This window comes from Nerophis ophidion, linkage group LG05, assembly GCF_033978795.1.
Source record: "Nerophis ophidion isolate RoL-2023_Sa linkage group LG05, RoL_Noph_v1.0, whole genome shotgun sequence".
In the NCBI taxonomy this organism is placed as follows: Eukaryota; Metazoa; Chordata; class Actinopteri; order Syngnathiformes; family Syngnathidae; genus Nerophis; species Nerophis ophidion.
The window spans coordinates 20,525,475-20,542,364 of NC_084615.1; the positions used below are offsets into that span (position 1 = coordinate 20,525,475).

At 41.8% G+C, this 16,890-nt stretch overlaps 1 protein-coding gene across 5 annotated transcripts in view; it reads left to right on the top strand.

Moving 5' to 3' along the window:
• Positions 1-16,890, top strand: part of klhl4 (kelch-like family member 4) — a 164,970-nt gene that overhangs the window by 115,823 nt on the left and 32,257 nt on the right. For all 5 annotated transcript variants that reach the window (XM_061900329.1, XM_061900325.1, XM_061900326.1 and 2 more), the window contains exon 5: positions 10,490-10,702. In XM_061900329.1, the coding sequence (XP_061756313.1) occupies positions 10,490-10,702 (213 nt within the window). The remainder of the gene's footprint in view (positions 1-10,489; positions 10,703-16,890) is intronic.

Consider the following 16,890-nt stretch of genomic DNA (forward strand, 5'->3'; position numbering starts at 1 on the left):
AATTCCATAAGACAATTTTTCAATTAAAAACTGTTACTACTTCCACATTTCTTGACCAATTGAAACCATTCCAACATCAACACATTCAATTCATCCTGGACATTCAAACAATCATTTTTCTAAGTTTAACAAATTTCCAGGAATTCTATATTTTTTTCTTACCTTATTTCCAACCTTTTTTAGTGGATTTAAACGGATTTAAAAATTTCAAACACCCACCAATTCGGCTCATTCAGGGCATTTATGCATTTAAAAAAATCCAGTTTTTACTAAAATTCCCACATTTCCTGGAAGTTCCCGTTGAAATGAATGGGACATTTTTCCAAGTTGCACAATTCTCTCAAACCATTCCAACATCAACACATTCAATTCATCCTGGACATTCAAACAATCATTTTTCCACCTTCAAAAAATTTCCAGGAATTCCCATTTTTTTTCCAAGCTTATTTCCAACCATTTTTAGTGGATTTTAACACATTTAAACAATTCCAACACCCACCAATTCAGCTCATTTAGGGCATTTATGCATTTAAAAAAATCCCAGTTTTACTAAAATTCCCAAATTTCCAGAAAGTTCAGATTGAAATGAATGGGACATTTTTCTAAGTTACACAATTTCCTCATTTTTCAACCTATTGAAACCATTCCAACATCAACACATTCTACTCATCCTAGACATTCAACCCAACACTTTCCCAAGTTCCATACCAAATTCCAGTTTTCTTGGGAATTCAAACTCTTCAGCATTCAAACCAATCGAACTGTTCCTTTATTCATACTACAAATCCCGTTTCCATTTGAGTTGGGAAATTGTGTTGGATGTAAATATAAACGGAATACATTTATTTGCAAATAATTTGCTTTCCTCCTCTCTAAGGTTCTCATAGTCATCATTGTCATCGACGTCCCACTGGGTCATTATTGTCACCGATGTCCCACTGGGTGTGAGTTTTCCTTGCCCTTATGTGGGCCTACCGAGGATGTCGTGGTGGTCTGTGCAGCCCTTTGAGACACTAGTTATTTAGGGCTATATAAGTAAACATTGATTAATTGATTGATTTTTCAACCCATACTCAGTTGAATATGCTACGAAGAAAACATATTTGATTTTTTTTTTTCACATAATCATTAACTTTAGAATTTTATGCCAGCAACACGTGACAAAGACAAGGGGAAAGGTGGCAATAAATACTGATAAAGTTGAGAAATTCTCATCGAACACTTATTTGGAACATCCCACAGGTGTGCAGGTTAATTGTGAACAGGTGGGTGCCATGATTGGGTATAAAAGCAGCTTCCATGAAATGCTAAGTCATTCACAAACAATGATGGGGTGAGAGTCACCACTTAGTAAGCAAATTGTCGAACACTTTTAGAACAACATTTCTCAACGAGCTATTGCAAGGAATTTAGGGATTTTACCATCTACGGTCCGTAAAATAATCAAAATGTTCAGAGAATCTGGAAAAATCACTACATAAAAGCAATGATATTACGGACCTTTGATCCCTCAGGCGGTACTGCATCAAAAAACGACATTAGTGTGTAAAGGATATCACCACATGGGCTCAGGAACACTTCATAAAACCACTGTCAGTAACTACAGTTGGTCGCTACATCTGTAAGTGCAAGTTAAAACTCTACTATGCAAAGCAAAACCCATTCATCAACAACATCAAGGAACGCCACTGGCTTCGCTGGGCCCGAGCTCATCTAAGATGGACCGATGCAAAGTGGAAAAGTGTTCTGTGGTCTGACGAGTCCACATTTCCAATTATATGTGGAAACTTTGGACATGGTGTCCTCCGGAACAAAGAGGAAAATAACCATCCGGATTGTTATAGGCGCAAAGTTGAAAAGCCAGCATCTGTGATGGTATGGGGGTGTATTAGTGCCCAAGGCATGGGTAACATACACATCTGTAAAGGCACCGTTAATGCTGAAAGGTCCATAAAGGTTTTGGAGCAACATATGTTGTTATCATGGACGTCCCTGCTTATATCATTAAGACAATTCCAAGCCACGTGTTACAACAGCGTGGCTTCGTAAAAAAAGAGTGCGGGTACTTTCCTGGCCCGCCTGCAGTCCAGACCCTTCTCCCATCGAAAATGTGTGGCGCATTATGAAGCGTAAAATACGACAGCGTAGACCCCGAACTGTTGAACGACAAAAACTCTACATAAAACAAGAATGGGAAATATTTACACTTTCAAAGCTACAACAATTAGTTTAGTCCAGGGGTAGGGAAACTATGGCTCGGGAGCCAGATGTTGCTATTTTGATGACTGCATCTGGCTCTCGGATAAATTTGAGCTGATGTTGCTTAAAATGATAAGTAATGAATAATTTCACTTGTATTCACAGTGTTAAAAATAATGTTCAAAATATAAATCATTCTCATGCATTTTTAATCCATCCATCCGTTCAAGAAGTTGCGTTAATGGTAAGAAGTTATTTAGTTATTATTGGTTAGTGTGGGGCTTGCCCTCCTGGGGGTTCTTCAGACCCCCAGGCACCGACATGAGAGCCTTTTTCAGGGTTGCAATATTGTTTTATTTTTCAATAAGTCTCTCAGTTGTTTTCCATCAATTGTATTTCCAGCCCCAACCCCGTCTCTCCTCCTGGTTGCTGCTTATAACAGAGCGACAGGTGATTAGATAACAAGGCCCAGGTGGGCCATCTACGCAGCCTGTCGCTGCAGGCCTGTAGGCCACGCCCCCTCCACAGTTAGCTTCAGAAATTTTTTTTATTACAAAGAATAAGAGACTTATTATACTCTAGAAATGTTGGTCTTGCTTAAAAATGCACGCGTTTAGTTGTGTTCAGTGTTAAAAAATATATTGTATGGCTCTTACGGAAATACATTTTAAACTATTTGGCTTTTCGGCTCTCTCAGCCAAAAAGGTTCCGACCCCTGGTTTAGTCAGTTCCCAAACATTTATTGAGTGTTTTTAAAAGAAACGGTGATGTAACACAGTGGTGAACATGCCCTTTCCCAACTACTTTGGCACGTGTTTCAGCCATGAAATTCTGAGTTAATTATTATTTGCATAAAAAAAATAAAGTTCATGAGTTTGAACATCAAATATCTTGTCTTTGTAGTGCATTCCATTGAATATGGGTTGAAAAGGATCTTCAAATGATTGTATTTTGTTTATATTTATAACCAACTCAATTTCCCAACTCATATGGAAACGGGGTTTGTACATTCTATCAGCATCAAGAATTGCCTCATCCAGTTGTTTTATGCACCTCAACTTCACTTTTCTTAGTAATACAAAGGTGATTTGGTTAATGGAAAGCATGCATAGGCCTAAAAAAGACATAAAATACTTGAGGGTAATCAAACAGTGAGCAAGTGGTCAACCCAAGCAGGGAGTAAAGACATTTCAAAACCCTTTAAAGTCACAGACTATTAAAAGTGTATTAAAACAATAACCGCAGCAATACAATAGCTTTAATTACTCCCAGCCATAATTAGAAGTCATTATAACAACAATAAAATCGAATTAAAAGTGAATACGTGCGAGTCAAACTAAAACTTGCCTTTCAAAATGAGCAAAACGGAACAAGGGGTCTTGTTTGAGTGCACTTATATGAAGTTGAGTGCACTTCCCCTCCTCTGGCATGACTGGAAGAGGCGGCCATAACCTGTAATGCCCATGCTCAACATACTTGGGTCGCATCACACAATGACCACAAAACTCTTTTGGACATAATAAAGACATGCCTATTGTTTTTTTTCCATGCAAGTTCTTAATGATAGCTGCCACATTTCATTACAGAAATGCATTGAAAGGCTCAAAATAATCCACCGCCATGCTCTTTCACTCGCTGGTGCAACGAAGACGTTTCTATGGGTGGTAATACCAAACAGAAGGACTTGATATAAGACTGGAAATAACCCACAAAATCAAGGAAATCGCAGCAATCATCATCGGCGGCCACTCGAACAATATGACGATGCTCCTGGTAGGGGTGTATCCCTTTTATGGAGGATGCTTTGTTTTACGTGGGGAGACTAGTGCACAGACATTCACCACACCATCCTTGACAGATCCGGGTCAGGGGTTCAGTGGCATGGAGTCCAAGACGACTTGGGGACCCTTTTCTGCTGCAGCCTTCCTCCACTGTTGGGGTGGCTCTTAAAACTACCGTCTTCCGCCTGCTCCGCCGTCGAGGTCTTCACCGTATCCCTGGCTAGGGGGCTGTCAGGTACTAGGTCAGGGGTCGGGAACCTTTTTGGCTGAGAGAGCCAAGAATCCAAATATATTAAAATGTATGTCCATGAGAGCCGTATAATATTTTTTTCATCACTGAACACAACTGAACGCGTGCATTTTTAAGTAAGACCAACATTTCTAGATTATAATAGGTCTCTTATTCTTTGTAATAACATTGTTATTCTGAAGCCAACTGTGGAGGGGGTGTGGCCTGTGGGACTGCAGCGAAGCGGGTTGTTGCCAGGACCAGCCTCGAAATCAGCAACAGGTGCATAGAAGGCCCACCTGGTACTTTTTATCTAATTTATAAGCAGCAGCCAGGAGGAGAGACGGGGTTGGGGCTGGAGTCAGAGTGCGAGCGAGAACGAAAGAGGAAAAAGACAATAGCTGGAAAGCAACTGAGAGACTTATTGAAAAATAAAAAAATATTGTAGCACTAAAACAGGCTCTCATGTCGGTGCTTGGTGGTCTGAAGAACCCCCCGGAGGGCAAACCCTAAACTAACCGATAATAAATAAATCACTTCTTACCCTTATTGCAACTTCTTGAACAAGTGCGGTAGGAAAAAGGATGGATGGATTCAAATGCATGAGCATGTTTTATATTTTGAACATTATTTTTAACAGTCTCAGCTCAGATTTATCCGAGAGCCAGATACAGTCATCAAAAGAGCCACATCTGGCTCGCGAGCCATAGGTTCCCTACCCCTGGTATTTGCCAAGAGCCACTTGGGGTACCAGTAGTAAAGGGGTTAACCTCCTAGTACCCCAAGACCCCCATAGAGGAGCCTCCACTGCCAACTTTGTGTGAGCAAACAGAACAAAGCAGGAGTTAGTGGCAATCGTGACCCAGTCTGGCATGGTTTAAAGATTCGAATGCTAAATGTTAAAATTAAATTACTGTTCAGTGTGCACCCGAATGACAACTCTCATGCTACACAATAGCTTCTTATTTGGCTTGACTAACCTGCTACTAAGTTTTTTGAGGATCAAGAGTAGAGATTTCCGATAATGGCTTTTTTTCTGATTTCCGATATTGTTCAACTCTAATTACCGATTGCGATATCAACCGATACCGATATATACAGTTGTGGAATTAACACATTATTATGCCTAATTTTGTTGTGATGCATTAAACAATGTAACAAGGTTTTCAAAAATAAATCAACTGTATATTGTAGCGTCCCGGAAGAGTTAGAGCTGAAAGAGGTTCTGGGTATTTGTACTGTTGTGTTACTATACGACTGCCTTCAATGTGACTGTTGACCAAGTATGTCTTGCATTCACTTGTATGTGTGTGAAAAGCCTGTGCCTTTGAGGTTTATTGGGGCTCTGTACTTTTCCCTACGTCCATGTACCACTCCGTACAGTGGCGGTTTAAAAAGTCATACATTTTACTTTTTGAAATGAATAATTTCCGCCATTACATTTTAAAGCATTTATGATAATATCGGCAGTCTGATATTATCTGCAAATGGTATAAATTAACTAATTAAGTTGTCCCTCCAACTTTTGGATTTCAAAAGTTGGATGGACAATTGTCTTGCGAACATGGGGTTGACAATGATTAGATAAATGTTTTTTAGTAATGTATTTTCCGGACTGTAAGGCGCATTTAATATCCTTTCACTTTTTTAAAACTTGACAGTGCGCCTTATAACCCGGTGCACCTAATGCACAGAATCGTTTTGGTTGTGATTACCGACCTCGATGCTATTTTATTTGGTGCATGGTGTAATGATAAGTGTGACCAGTAGATGGCAGTCACACATAAGAGCTACGTGTAGGCCGTAGTATGACTCAAGTAAACAACACCAACATTTCATATGTTCCATTGGAAAATAAAGAACTACACATGGCGTTCAAAAATCTATCAACATGTTTTTGTACAACTTTGGTAATTAATGAAGCTGCACCGCTTGATGAATTGTACTGTGCTTCAACACACAAGTATTATTACGGTGTGTGTATGAGGTAAGAGATATTTTCTGGCGCTTTTTTTCGCAATATTATGCAAAATCAAAATTTCTTACTTTCTGGTACCTGCTGATGTGTATTTGGCATCTGCATAAGTCCTGAAAAATTGTGTGGTTCCGCCTTTGTAGTCTGTGGCAACACTGTAGTCGAAAAGCCTCTTGTAATGGGACATTAATATTCCACTGTTGCCATTTCTAATATAAAGTAGTGTAAAGTTCTTCTTATATCTGTCAGTAAACTCGCCATGAAAGCGCTAAAACATACGGGTGTAGTGAGTTTACATTAGTCACCCAAGGAACTATAGTTATTAGAGCGTTCTGGGACCGCGGTACACGTTTCCGGCGTTGTTGTTGTTGCACTAGTGGGCCATGGATGAGGAGATGCTGCTCTGTTATTGATTGAAGTACAATCTGAATGTCTTTAAAACCGGTAGCGCCATCTTTTGACACTTCTTTCACATTCGTCCTTGCACGCTACACCGTTGCAACAAGGATGACGGGGAGAAGACCCTGAGCGACGTAAATAAGACCATCCGCGAAACGGACTAAAGAACCACCATTACATGTTATGTAGACCACAAGGAAGTGGTTTCAATTTGCAAACGTATTATCTGGCGTTTTATTTCGCGATATTATGCAAAATCAACTTTTCGTACCTTCTGGTGCTTGCTGATCTGTATTTGAGATCTGCATAAGTCCTGAAAAATTGTGTGATTCCGCCTTTGTAGTCTGTGGCGACACCATAGTCGGTAAGCCTCTTGTTATGAGACATTCATCCACCGCTGTTGCCATTTGTAATATAAAGTATTGTATAGTTCTTACTTATATCTGTCATTTAACTCGCCATGAAAGCGCTAAAACATATTTTGATTAGTGAGTGTAGTGAGTTTACATTATTCACCCAAGTAACTATAGTTATTAGAGCGTTCTGGGACCGTGGGACACGTTTCCGGCATTGTTGTTGCACTAGTGAGCCGTGGATGAGGAGATGCTGCTCCATTATTGATTGAAGTAAAGTCTGAATGTCATTAAAACAGTAAGCGCCATCTTTTGACACTTCTTCCACATTTGTCCTTGCACGCTACACCGTTAAAACAAAGATGATGGGAGAAGACCCTGAGCGACGTAGATAAAACCATTCGCCAAACGGACCAAAGAACCACCATTACATATTATGTAGACCATAAGGAACTATAGTTATTAGAGCGTTCTGGGACCACGGGACACGTTTCTGGCGTTGTTGTTGTTGCACTAGTGAGCCACGGATGAGGAGATGCTGCTCCGTTATTGATTAAAGTAAACTCTGAATGTCATTAAAACAGTTAGCGCCATCTTTTGACACTTCTTCCACATTCGTCCTTACACGCTACACCGTTACACCAAAGATGACGGGGAGAAGACCCTGAGCGACCGTAAATAAGACCATTCGCGAAACGGACCAAAGAACCACTATTAAATATTATGTAGACCATAAGGAAGTGTTTTCAATTTAGAAAAAAATGCTCCTTATAATCCAGTGCACCTTATATATGAAAAATTATCGCCTACAGACCATTCACCTGCAGTGCGCCCTATAATTTGGAAACTATGGTAATTTCTATCAAAACGCGAGTGTTGTCCATTCGTTTTTACACACCAGTTTTAACACGACTAACAAAAATCGGAGCTTAACCTGCAATTACTCTTTCTCTGAGAGGTTTTAATCGATGCATATCCACTCCCGCCGCTCTTGTTTCACCCGCCAGTGAGCTCGCAAGCATGCGAAACCACATCCTTTCAGATCATTATGAAACAAACGCCGCCGAGCTTTCAATCTTCCTGTCAGACTGGTAATTAGGACTAACCGGTCCGAAAGCAACGTCTCAAAGAGTCTTTCCGTCAAACGTGACCACAAGTGATCAATGCACATCCCTCTTTTCATTGAGGCATGTGGCATGGAGCTCTTAAATCCCGCCGGCGTAATGGATCGAGGCGACACACTGTAATCTTTGACGTTAATGATCAATAGTGTGCTTGTTTTAGATAATTGGAGAGCATCTGCTGAGGGAGCTTAATAATTAATGCTCAGTTCAGAAATCCCGCGGTTTTTGGTCTACTAGTGGTGATGAGATAATGCAGGGGCGTGCAAGGGGGTGGTTGTTTTATATCCCATCATCTCTAATGGAAGTGCCCCAATACATGGTGTCCTTGAATGGGTTGCCATGCTGGGTTGTATAAACCCCGTTTCCATATGAGTTGGGAAATTGTGTAAAATGTAAATATAAACGGAATACAATGATTTGTAAATCCTTTTCAACCCATATTCATATGAATGCACTACAAGGACAAGATATTTGATGTTAAATAAATAAATGATTAATGGGTTGTACTTGTATAGCGCTTTTCTGCCTTCAAGGTACTCAAAGCGCTTTGACACTACTTCCACATTTACCCATTCACACACACATTCACACACACTGATGGAGGGAGCTGCCATGCAAGGCGCCAACCAGCACCCATCAGGAGCAAGGGTGAAGTGTCTTGCTCAGGACACAACGGACGTGACGAGGTTGGTTCTAGGTGGGATTTGAACCAGTGACCCTCGGGTTGCGCACGGCCACTCTACCACTGCGCCACGCCGTCCCTGTTCATAAACTTTGAATTCCATGGCTGCAACATGTGCCAAAGTAGTTGGGAAAGGGCATGTTCACCACTGTGTTACGTCACCTTTTCTTTTAACAATACTCAATAAACGTTTGGGAACTGAGGAAACTAATTGTTGAAGCTTTGAAAGTGGAATTCTTTCCCATTCTTGTTTTATGTAGAGCTTCAGTCGTTCAACAGTCCGGGGTCTCCGCTGTCGTATTTTATGCTTCATAATGCGCCACACATTTTCGATGGGAGACAGGTCTGAACTGCAGACGGGCCAGGAAAGCACCCACACTCTTTATTTTACAAAGCCACGCTGTTGTACCACGTGCTGAATGTGGCTTGGCATTGTCTTGCTGAAATAAGCAGGGGCGTCCATGAAAAAGACAGCGCTTAGGTGGCAGCATATGTTGTTCCAAAACCTGTATGTAGCTTTCAGCATTAATGGTGTCTTCACAGATGTGTAAGTTACCCATGCCTTGGGCACTAATGCACCCCCATACCATCACAGATGCTGGCTTTTGAACTTTGCGTCGATAACAGTCTGGATGGTTCGCTTCCCCTTTGGTCCGGATGACACGATGTATTTCCACAGAACACTTTTCCACTTTGCATCAGTGCATCTTTGATGATCTGGGGCCCAGAGAAGCCGGCGGCGTTTCTGGATGTTGTTGATAAATGGCTTTCGCTTTGCATAGTAGAGCTTTAACTTGCACGTACAAATGTAGCGACAAACTGTATTTATTGACAGTGGTTTTCTGAAGTGTCCCTGAGCCCATGTGGTAATATTCTTTAGAGAGTGATGTCTGTTTTTGATACAGTGCTGTCTGAGGGATGGAAGGTCACGGTCATTCAATGTAATCCTGTGGGATGTTCCAAATAAGTGTTTGATGAGCATTCCTCAACTTTATCAGTATTTATTGCCACCTTTCTCAACTCCTTTGTCACGGGTTGCTGGCATCAAATTCTAAAGTTAATGATTATTTGCAACAACAACAAAAAAAAATGTTTATCAGTTTGAACATCAAATATGTTGTCTTTGTAGCATATTTAACTGAATATGGGTTGAAAAGGATTTGCTAATAATTGTATTCCGTTTATATTTACATCCAACACAATTTCCCAACTGATATGGAAACGGGGTTTGTATGTCGCATCATCTCTAATGGAAGTTCCCCAACACATGGTGTCCTTGAAACGGTTGACATGGTGTCCTTGAAACGGTTGACATGGTGTCCTTGAAACGGTTGCCATGCTGGGTTGGTCAGTAAATGGAAGATCAATCTTTAGGAGGGCAACGGTGAAGCGCTCCCGCACCAAACTTGCGGCGGGGTGCTGATAATGCTGTGCCTTTATGTCGCCCGTTAAAAAGACTTATTAAAGCCTTGACGCTGTCCTGTATGATCAGCAGCAAAAAAAAACAACTGCTTTGTAAGCCGATGAAGAGATGTTTCCCGCGGCCTTTATTTAATAATCTCAAGAAGACAGTTTTATCGGCTCCCATAGAATTTGGAGAGCCAGAGCATAAGTTAGCGCTGTTATCAGCTACTGTAAGGAGAAGACTGCAGAACTCCCCTTTGTGCTTTTGTTCCCATTAAAGTAGACACACAGTCCCAGGGTCGGCATGACTGATGATCGCCTGTCTCCTTGGTATCTGCTACAGGAAAACTTCCTGGAGGTCATTCAGAATCAGGAGTTCCTGCTGCTGCCCACGGCCGAGATTGTCAAACTTCTGTCCAGCGACGACATCAACGTGCCCGACGAAGAGACCATCTTCCAGGCTCTGATGCTGTGGGTGAGACACGACGTCCAGAATCGGCAACAGGATCTCGGGGTCCTCCTCTCTTATATCCGGCTGCCTCTTCTTCCTCCTCAGGTGACAGAAATTATGTTCTTATCTGCTGGTATTACCTGGAATTTTGCCATTAGGGTCTTCAAAAACTCAATCCAATGTGATTCTATTAAGGACTGTTCGCAACTGGACTGCCTGGTTTGTCTCAGACGATGTTTCACCTCCAATCTGAGTGGACTTCATCAGTTTGTGCTCATAGACTTAGATTGGTCAGGTCTAGCCTTAGACTTAGATTGGTCAGACCTAGTCTAAGACTTAGATTAGTCACATCTAAAATTAGAATTAGATGGGTCTGATCTAGTTTTAAACTTAGATGGGTCTGATATAGTCTTAGACTTAAATTGGTCACATTTAGTCTTCGACTTCGATGATCACATTTAGTCCTAGACTTAGATTAGTCACATGTAGTCTTAGACTTAGATTTGTCAGATATAGTCTTATACTTAGATTGGTCATATCTAGTCTGAGATTTAGATGGGTCAGTTCTAGTCTTATACTTAGAATGGTCAGATCTAGTCTTAGACTTAGATTGGTCAAAACTAGTCTTAGACTTAGATGATGTCATTTAGTCCTAGACTCAGATTAGTCACATCTACTCTTAGATTTAGATGGGTCAGATCTCGTTTTGGACTTAGATTAATCTCATTCTGTCTTTAGACTTAGATTGGTCACATCTAGTCTTATACTTAGATTGGTCAGATGTAGTCTTAGATTTAGATTGGTCACATCCAGTCTTATATTTAGATTTGTCAGATCTAGTCTTCGAGATATATGGGTCAAATCTAGTCTTATACTTAGAATGGTCAGATCTAGTCTTAGACTGTGATGGCTCAGATCTATTCTTAGACTTAGGTTAGTCACATCTAGTGTTAGACTTAGATGGGTCAGATCTAGTCTTGGTCTTAGTTTGGTCACATCTAGTCTTAGACTTAGATGGGTCATATATAGTCTTAGACTTAGATTCGGAACATCTAGTCTTAAATTAAGATTGGTCACATCTAGTCTTGGACTAAAATTGGTCTGATCTAGTCTTAGAATTAGATGGGTCACATCTAGTCTTACACTTAGATGGTCACATCTAGTCTTAGATGGTCACATCTAGTCTTAGACTAAGATTGGTCACATCTAGTCTTAGATTTAGATGTTCACATCTCGTCTTAGACTAGGATTGGTCACATATAGTCTTGGACTAAGATTGGTCACATCTAGTCTTAGACTTAGATGGTCACATCTCGTCCTAGACTTAGGTTGATCACATCTAGTTTTAGACTTAGATTGTTCAAATATAGTCTTTGAATTAGATTGGTCACATATTGTCTTTGACTTAAATTGGTCAGATCTAATCTTTGATTTAGATGGGTCAGATCTAGTCTTGGACTTAGATGGTCACATCTAGTCCTAGACTAAGATTGGTCACATCTAGTCTTAGACTTAGATGGTCACATCTTGTCTTAGACTAAGATCGGTCACACATAGTCTTAGACTAAGATTGGTCACATCTCGTCTTAGACTAAGATTAGTATCATGTAGTCTTAGACTTAAATTAGTTACATGTGGTCTTAGACTTAAATTGGTCAAATCTAGTCTTAGACTTAGATTGGTCACATTTAGTCTTCAACTAAGATTGGTGACATCTAGTCTTAGACTTAGATTGGTCACATCTAGTCTTCGACAAATATTGGTGACATCCAGTCTTAGATTTACAGTAGATTGGTCACATCTAGTCTTAGACTTAGATTGGTCACATCTAGTCTCAGAGTTAGGTTGGTCACATCTAATCCAAGCGGTTGGTGCCACAACCCAAATATGTGTACTCCAAAAACCTGGAGGGTGTGCTTGGGCAAGAATGTTTTTTCCTATCTTAGTGAGAAAAACAACAATCCTAACCGTCAAAGCCAACGTGTAAAATCCCCTCGTTAGCACTGAGGTATTTTGTGGCAGAACGATCGCTCTGGATCGACTACTACCTGTAGTCCGAATCCCCCCGCGTATGCATTCCATTCAGTTGTAAACTAACAGCATTCTGGTCACCTTCTGTGGCCAGAATGTTTCCAACTCCTGATATTTGTCGGAGGCTAAATTGCAGAGTCTTTTAGGAATGGTTGAAAGGACAGTGTTGTATGTGGGAGACAGGTGGTGTCGCTGACCACCTCCTGTGTTCAGGGATGGTTTTTCAACCTACCCTCACTCCTCTTTCATACCATTTGCCTCCCTGTCCAGAATGCGTACATGTTTGTTGTCAAAGGAGTGCTGTTTCCCCCTGAGGTGCAGGTAGACATCTGAGTCCCGGTCTGAAGAGTTTACATATCTATGCCATCCAAAGCGTCAGCTTAGTGGTTGTTTTGTTTCACCAATATATGAATCAGTGCATTCATCGTTACAGTGGATAGCATAAACCAGATTGTTTTTGTGGGTGTGGGGTGTCCGGTCTTTAGGATGCACCAGTCTCTGTTTCTCAGATGGACCTTCTACATATGGAGTGACAATATGAAAACGACCCGGATGAATTAGAACCTTCATAGGTCTGTAAACGACCTTTAAAAATTCTGCCGCCCTATTTTTATCGGATTTATATCGATATTGGCTAATATACTTATCGGTATCGTAACAGAGATCATTGGGAAACCCATCCATCATCCATCCATCATCTTCCGCTTATCCGAGGTCGGGTCGCGGGGGCAACAGCCTAAGCAGGGAAACCCAGACTTCCCTCTCCCCAGCCACTTCGTCTAGCTCTTCCCGGGGGATCCCGAGGAGTTCCCAGGCCAACCGGGAGACATAGTCTTCCCAACGTGTCCTGGGTCTTCCCCGTGGCCTCCTACCGGTTGGACGTGCCCTAAACACCTCCCTAGGGAGGCGTTCGGGTGGCATCCTGACCAGATGCCTGAACCATCTCATCTGGCTCCTCTCGATGTGAAGGAGCAGCGGCTTTACTTTGAGTTCCTCCCGGATGGCAGAGCTTCTCACCCTGTCTCTAAGGGAGCGCCCCGCCACACGGCGGAGGAAACTCATTTCGGCCGCTTGTACCCGTGATCTTATCCTTTCGGTAATGACCCAAAGCTCATGACCATAGGTGAGGATGGGAACGTAGATCGACCGGTAAATTGAGAGCTTTGCCTTCCGGCTCAGCTCCTTCTTCACCACAACGGATCGGTACAACGTCCGCGTTACTGAAGACGCCGCACCGATCCGCCTGTCGATCTCACGATCCACTCTTCCCTCACTCGTGAACAAGACTCCTAGGTATTTGAACTCCTCCACTTGGGGCAGGGTCTCCTCCCCAACCCGGAGATGGCATTCCACCCTTTTCCGGGCGAGAACCATGGATTTGGACTTGGAGGGGGCTGATTCTCATTCCGGTCGCTTCACACTCGGCTGCGAACCGATCCAGCGAGAGCTGAAGATCCCGGTCAGATGAAGCCATCAGGACCACATCATCTGCAAAAAGCAGAGACCTAATCCTGCGGTTACCAAACCGGAACCCCTCAAAACCTTGACTGCGCTTAGAAATTCTGTCCATAAAAGTTATGAACAGAATCGGTGACAAAGGACAGCCTTGGCGGAGTCCAACCCTCACTGGAAACGTGTTCGACTTACTGCCGGCAATGCGGACCAAGCTCTGGCACTGATCGTACAGGGAACGGACCGCCACAATAAGACAGTCCGATACCCCATACTCTCTGAGCACTCCCCACAGGACTTCCCGAGGGACACGGTCGAATGCCTTCTCCAAGTCCACAAAGCACATGTAGACTGGTTGGGCAAACTCCCATGCACCCTCAAGAACCCTGCCGAGAGTATAGAGCTGTTCCACAGTTCCACGACCAGGACGAAAACCACACTGTTCCTTGGGAAACCCCTAACAATAACAATATTATATAATGATATCTATCCATCCATCCATTTTCTACCGATTGTCCCTTTTGTATAACATAGAAAATAAGTAGATAATGACAGTGTATTGACCTGAAGGACTAAAAGCCACATCGACATCCTCGGTTCAGATCCCACTTAAGGGCAAGGAAAAACTCACAACCGAGTGGGATGTCAATATGAATGACTATGAGAAACTTGGGATAGGACCGCAGATGTGGGTGACCCCCCCTCTCTAAGGGAGACCGGATGCAATGGACGTTGAGTGGGTCCAGAATATTATTGTGAAAGTCCAGTCCATAGTGAATCTAACATAGTAGTGAGAGTCCAGTCCATAGTGGGGCCAGCAGGAGACAATCCCAAACAAAGACGGGTCAACAGCGCGGCTGCGTCCCCAACCCATGCACAGGCGAGCAGTCCACCCCGGGTCCCGACTCTGGACAGCCAGCACTTCATCCATGGCCACCGGACCTGTGCCCCCCCTTCCACAAGGGAGAGGGGGGCAGAGCAGAAAAGAAAAGAAACGGCAGATCAACTGGTCTAAAAAGGGGGTGTATTTAAAGGTTAGAGTATACAAATGAGTTTTAAGATGGGAATAAATGCTTCTACTGAGGTAGCATCTCGAACTTTAGGTAATTTATTTAGGTAATTAGTTTGCAGTGGTTATTTTAGTTACGGGGCACATGGGCAGTAGCCCAGGGGGCGCCAATATCCACATTTATCGGTGCCCCAACCCTTTGACTCACAATTATCATCACACGTTAACATCCCTGTCAACGTAACAAGAACAGTGAACGCTATACCCTGATCGGGACACCAATAAATCATGGCGGTTTCTGGCACTATTAAAGGAGTGTTTTGCATTCTGGGAATGACAGGATGAGAAGGTCTGACTTGCTTAAGGAGAATCAGTTTAGGGCCATCTGTTGGTTTGTATGTATTAAGGTTGTACAGTATACCGGTATACGCGATACTAGTGAATCAGATTCGGTACTATACTGGATCTAAAAAGTACCAGTCCACCCCCCTGGCTGGCTGAAAAACTAAAAAAAGGTGACGCTATAACACTGAAACGCCCTCAGGAAGAGGTGCTTTAAGTCTGCAGTGTTTTAGCTACTCCTAAATCACTAATCCTCCATGGCGACAAATAAAGTAAGTTTCTTACATGTACCATTATCACTGCAGGATGAGGAATAGCTAAACATGCTTCACTACACACAATGTAAACAAATGCCATGGGTGGCTCTACACCTGACATCCACTGTAATGATACCAAGTACAATAGCGTATCTAGTCGATACTACTAAAAACAAATTGTATTATGTTTACAAACTCTGGAAATACATCCCTGCACACATGAAGACTTAAGCTATGGCCATTGTATGATCCTGTTACTGCTTGGTATCGGATCGGTACCCACATTTGTGGTATCATCCAAAACTAATGTAAAGTATCAAAGAACAGAAGAATAAGTGATTAGTACATTTTAACAGAAGTGTAGATAGAACATGTTCAAAGAGAAAGTAAGCAGATATTAACCGTAAATGAACAAGTAGATTAATAATCAATTTTTTACAGTTTGTCCCTCATAATGTTGACAATATAATAGAATGATAAATGACACAATATTTTACTGCATATGTCAGCAGACTAACTAGGAGCCTTTGTTTGTTTACTACTACTAAATCACCAGTTGTCTAGTATGTTCACTTTTTTATTTAAGGAAAAAAATTGCAATACAAAACATACGTTTAATGTACCCTAAGATATTTTTGATAAAATAAAACCAATAATGCCATTTTTTGTGGTCCCCTTTATTTATAGAAGTATCAAAATAAATTTTTGTACCGATACCAAAATATTAGTATCGGGACAACCCTAGTATGTATACATCTTGAGACCCTGCGGCTTGGATGACCGGTTTGTCATGATCCGTGGTCTGGATTATGTTTTTGGTATTTTTTTGTTAGTTTTGGACTCTTTTACTTCCTGTTTGCGCTCCCTTGTTTGTTTAGTTTAGATGGTGACTTATTAGTTTCACCTGCCTCTGGTGTTTCTGGACACGCACTTGCTCTAATCAAGAAGACCATTATTTAAGCCTGTCTTTGCCAGTCAGTCGTCCTGGCGTCATTACTTAATTCATGCTGCTCGTTTTAGGTCTGATTCCATAGTTTATATTAGTAGTTTCATGCAATGCCATAGTTTATGCTGTTTGTTTATGTCATGCCTTGCCAAGTAAGTTTTAGTGGCTTCATGCCACAGTTTCATGAGGTTCATATCTATAGTTTCATGTCTTACGTTTTTTGCCTTAGCTTCCACGTGCGATAGGCACGCTTGCC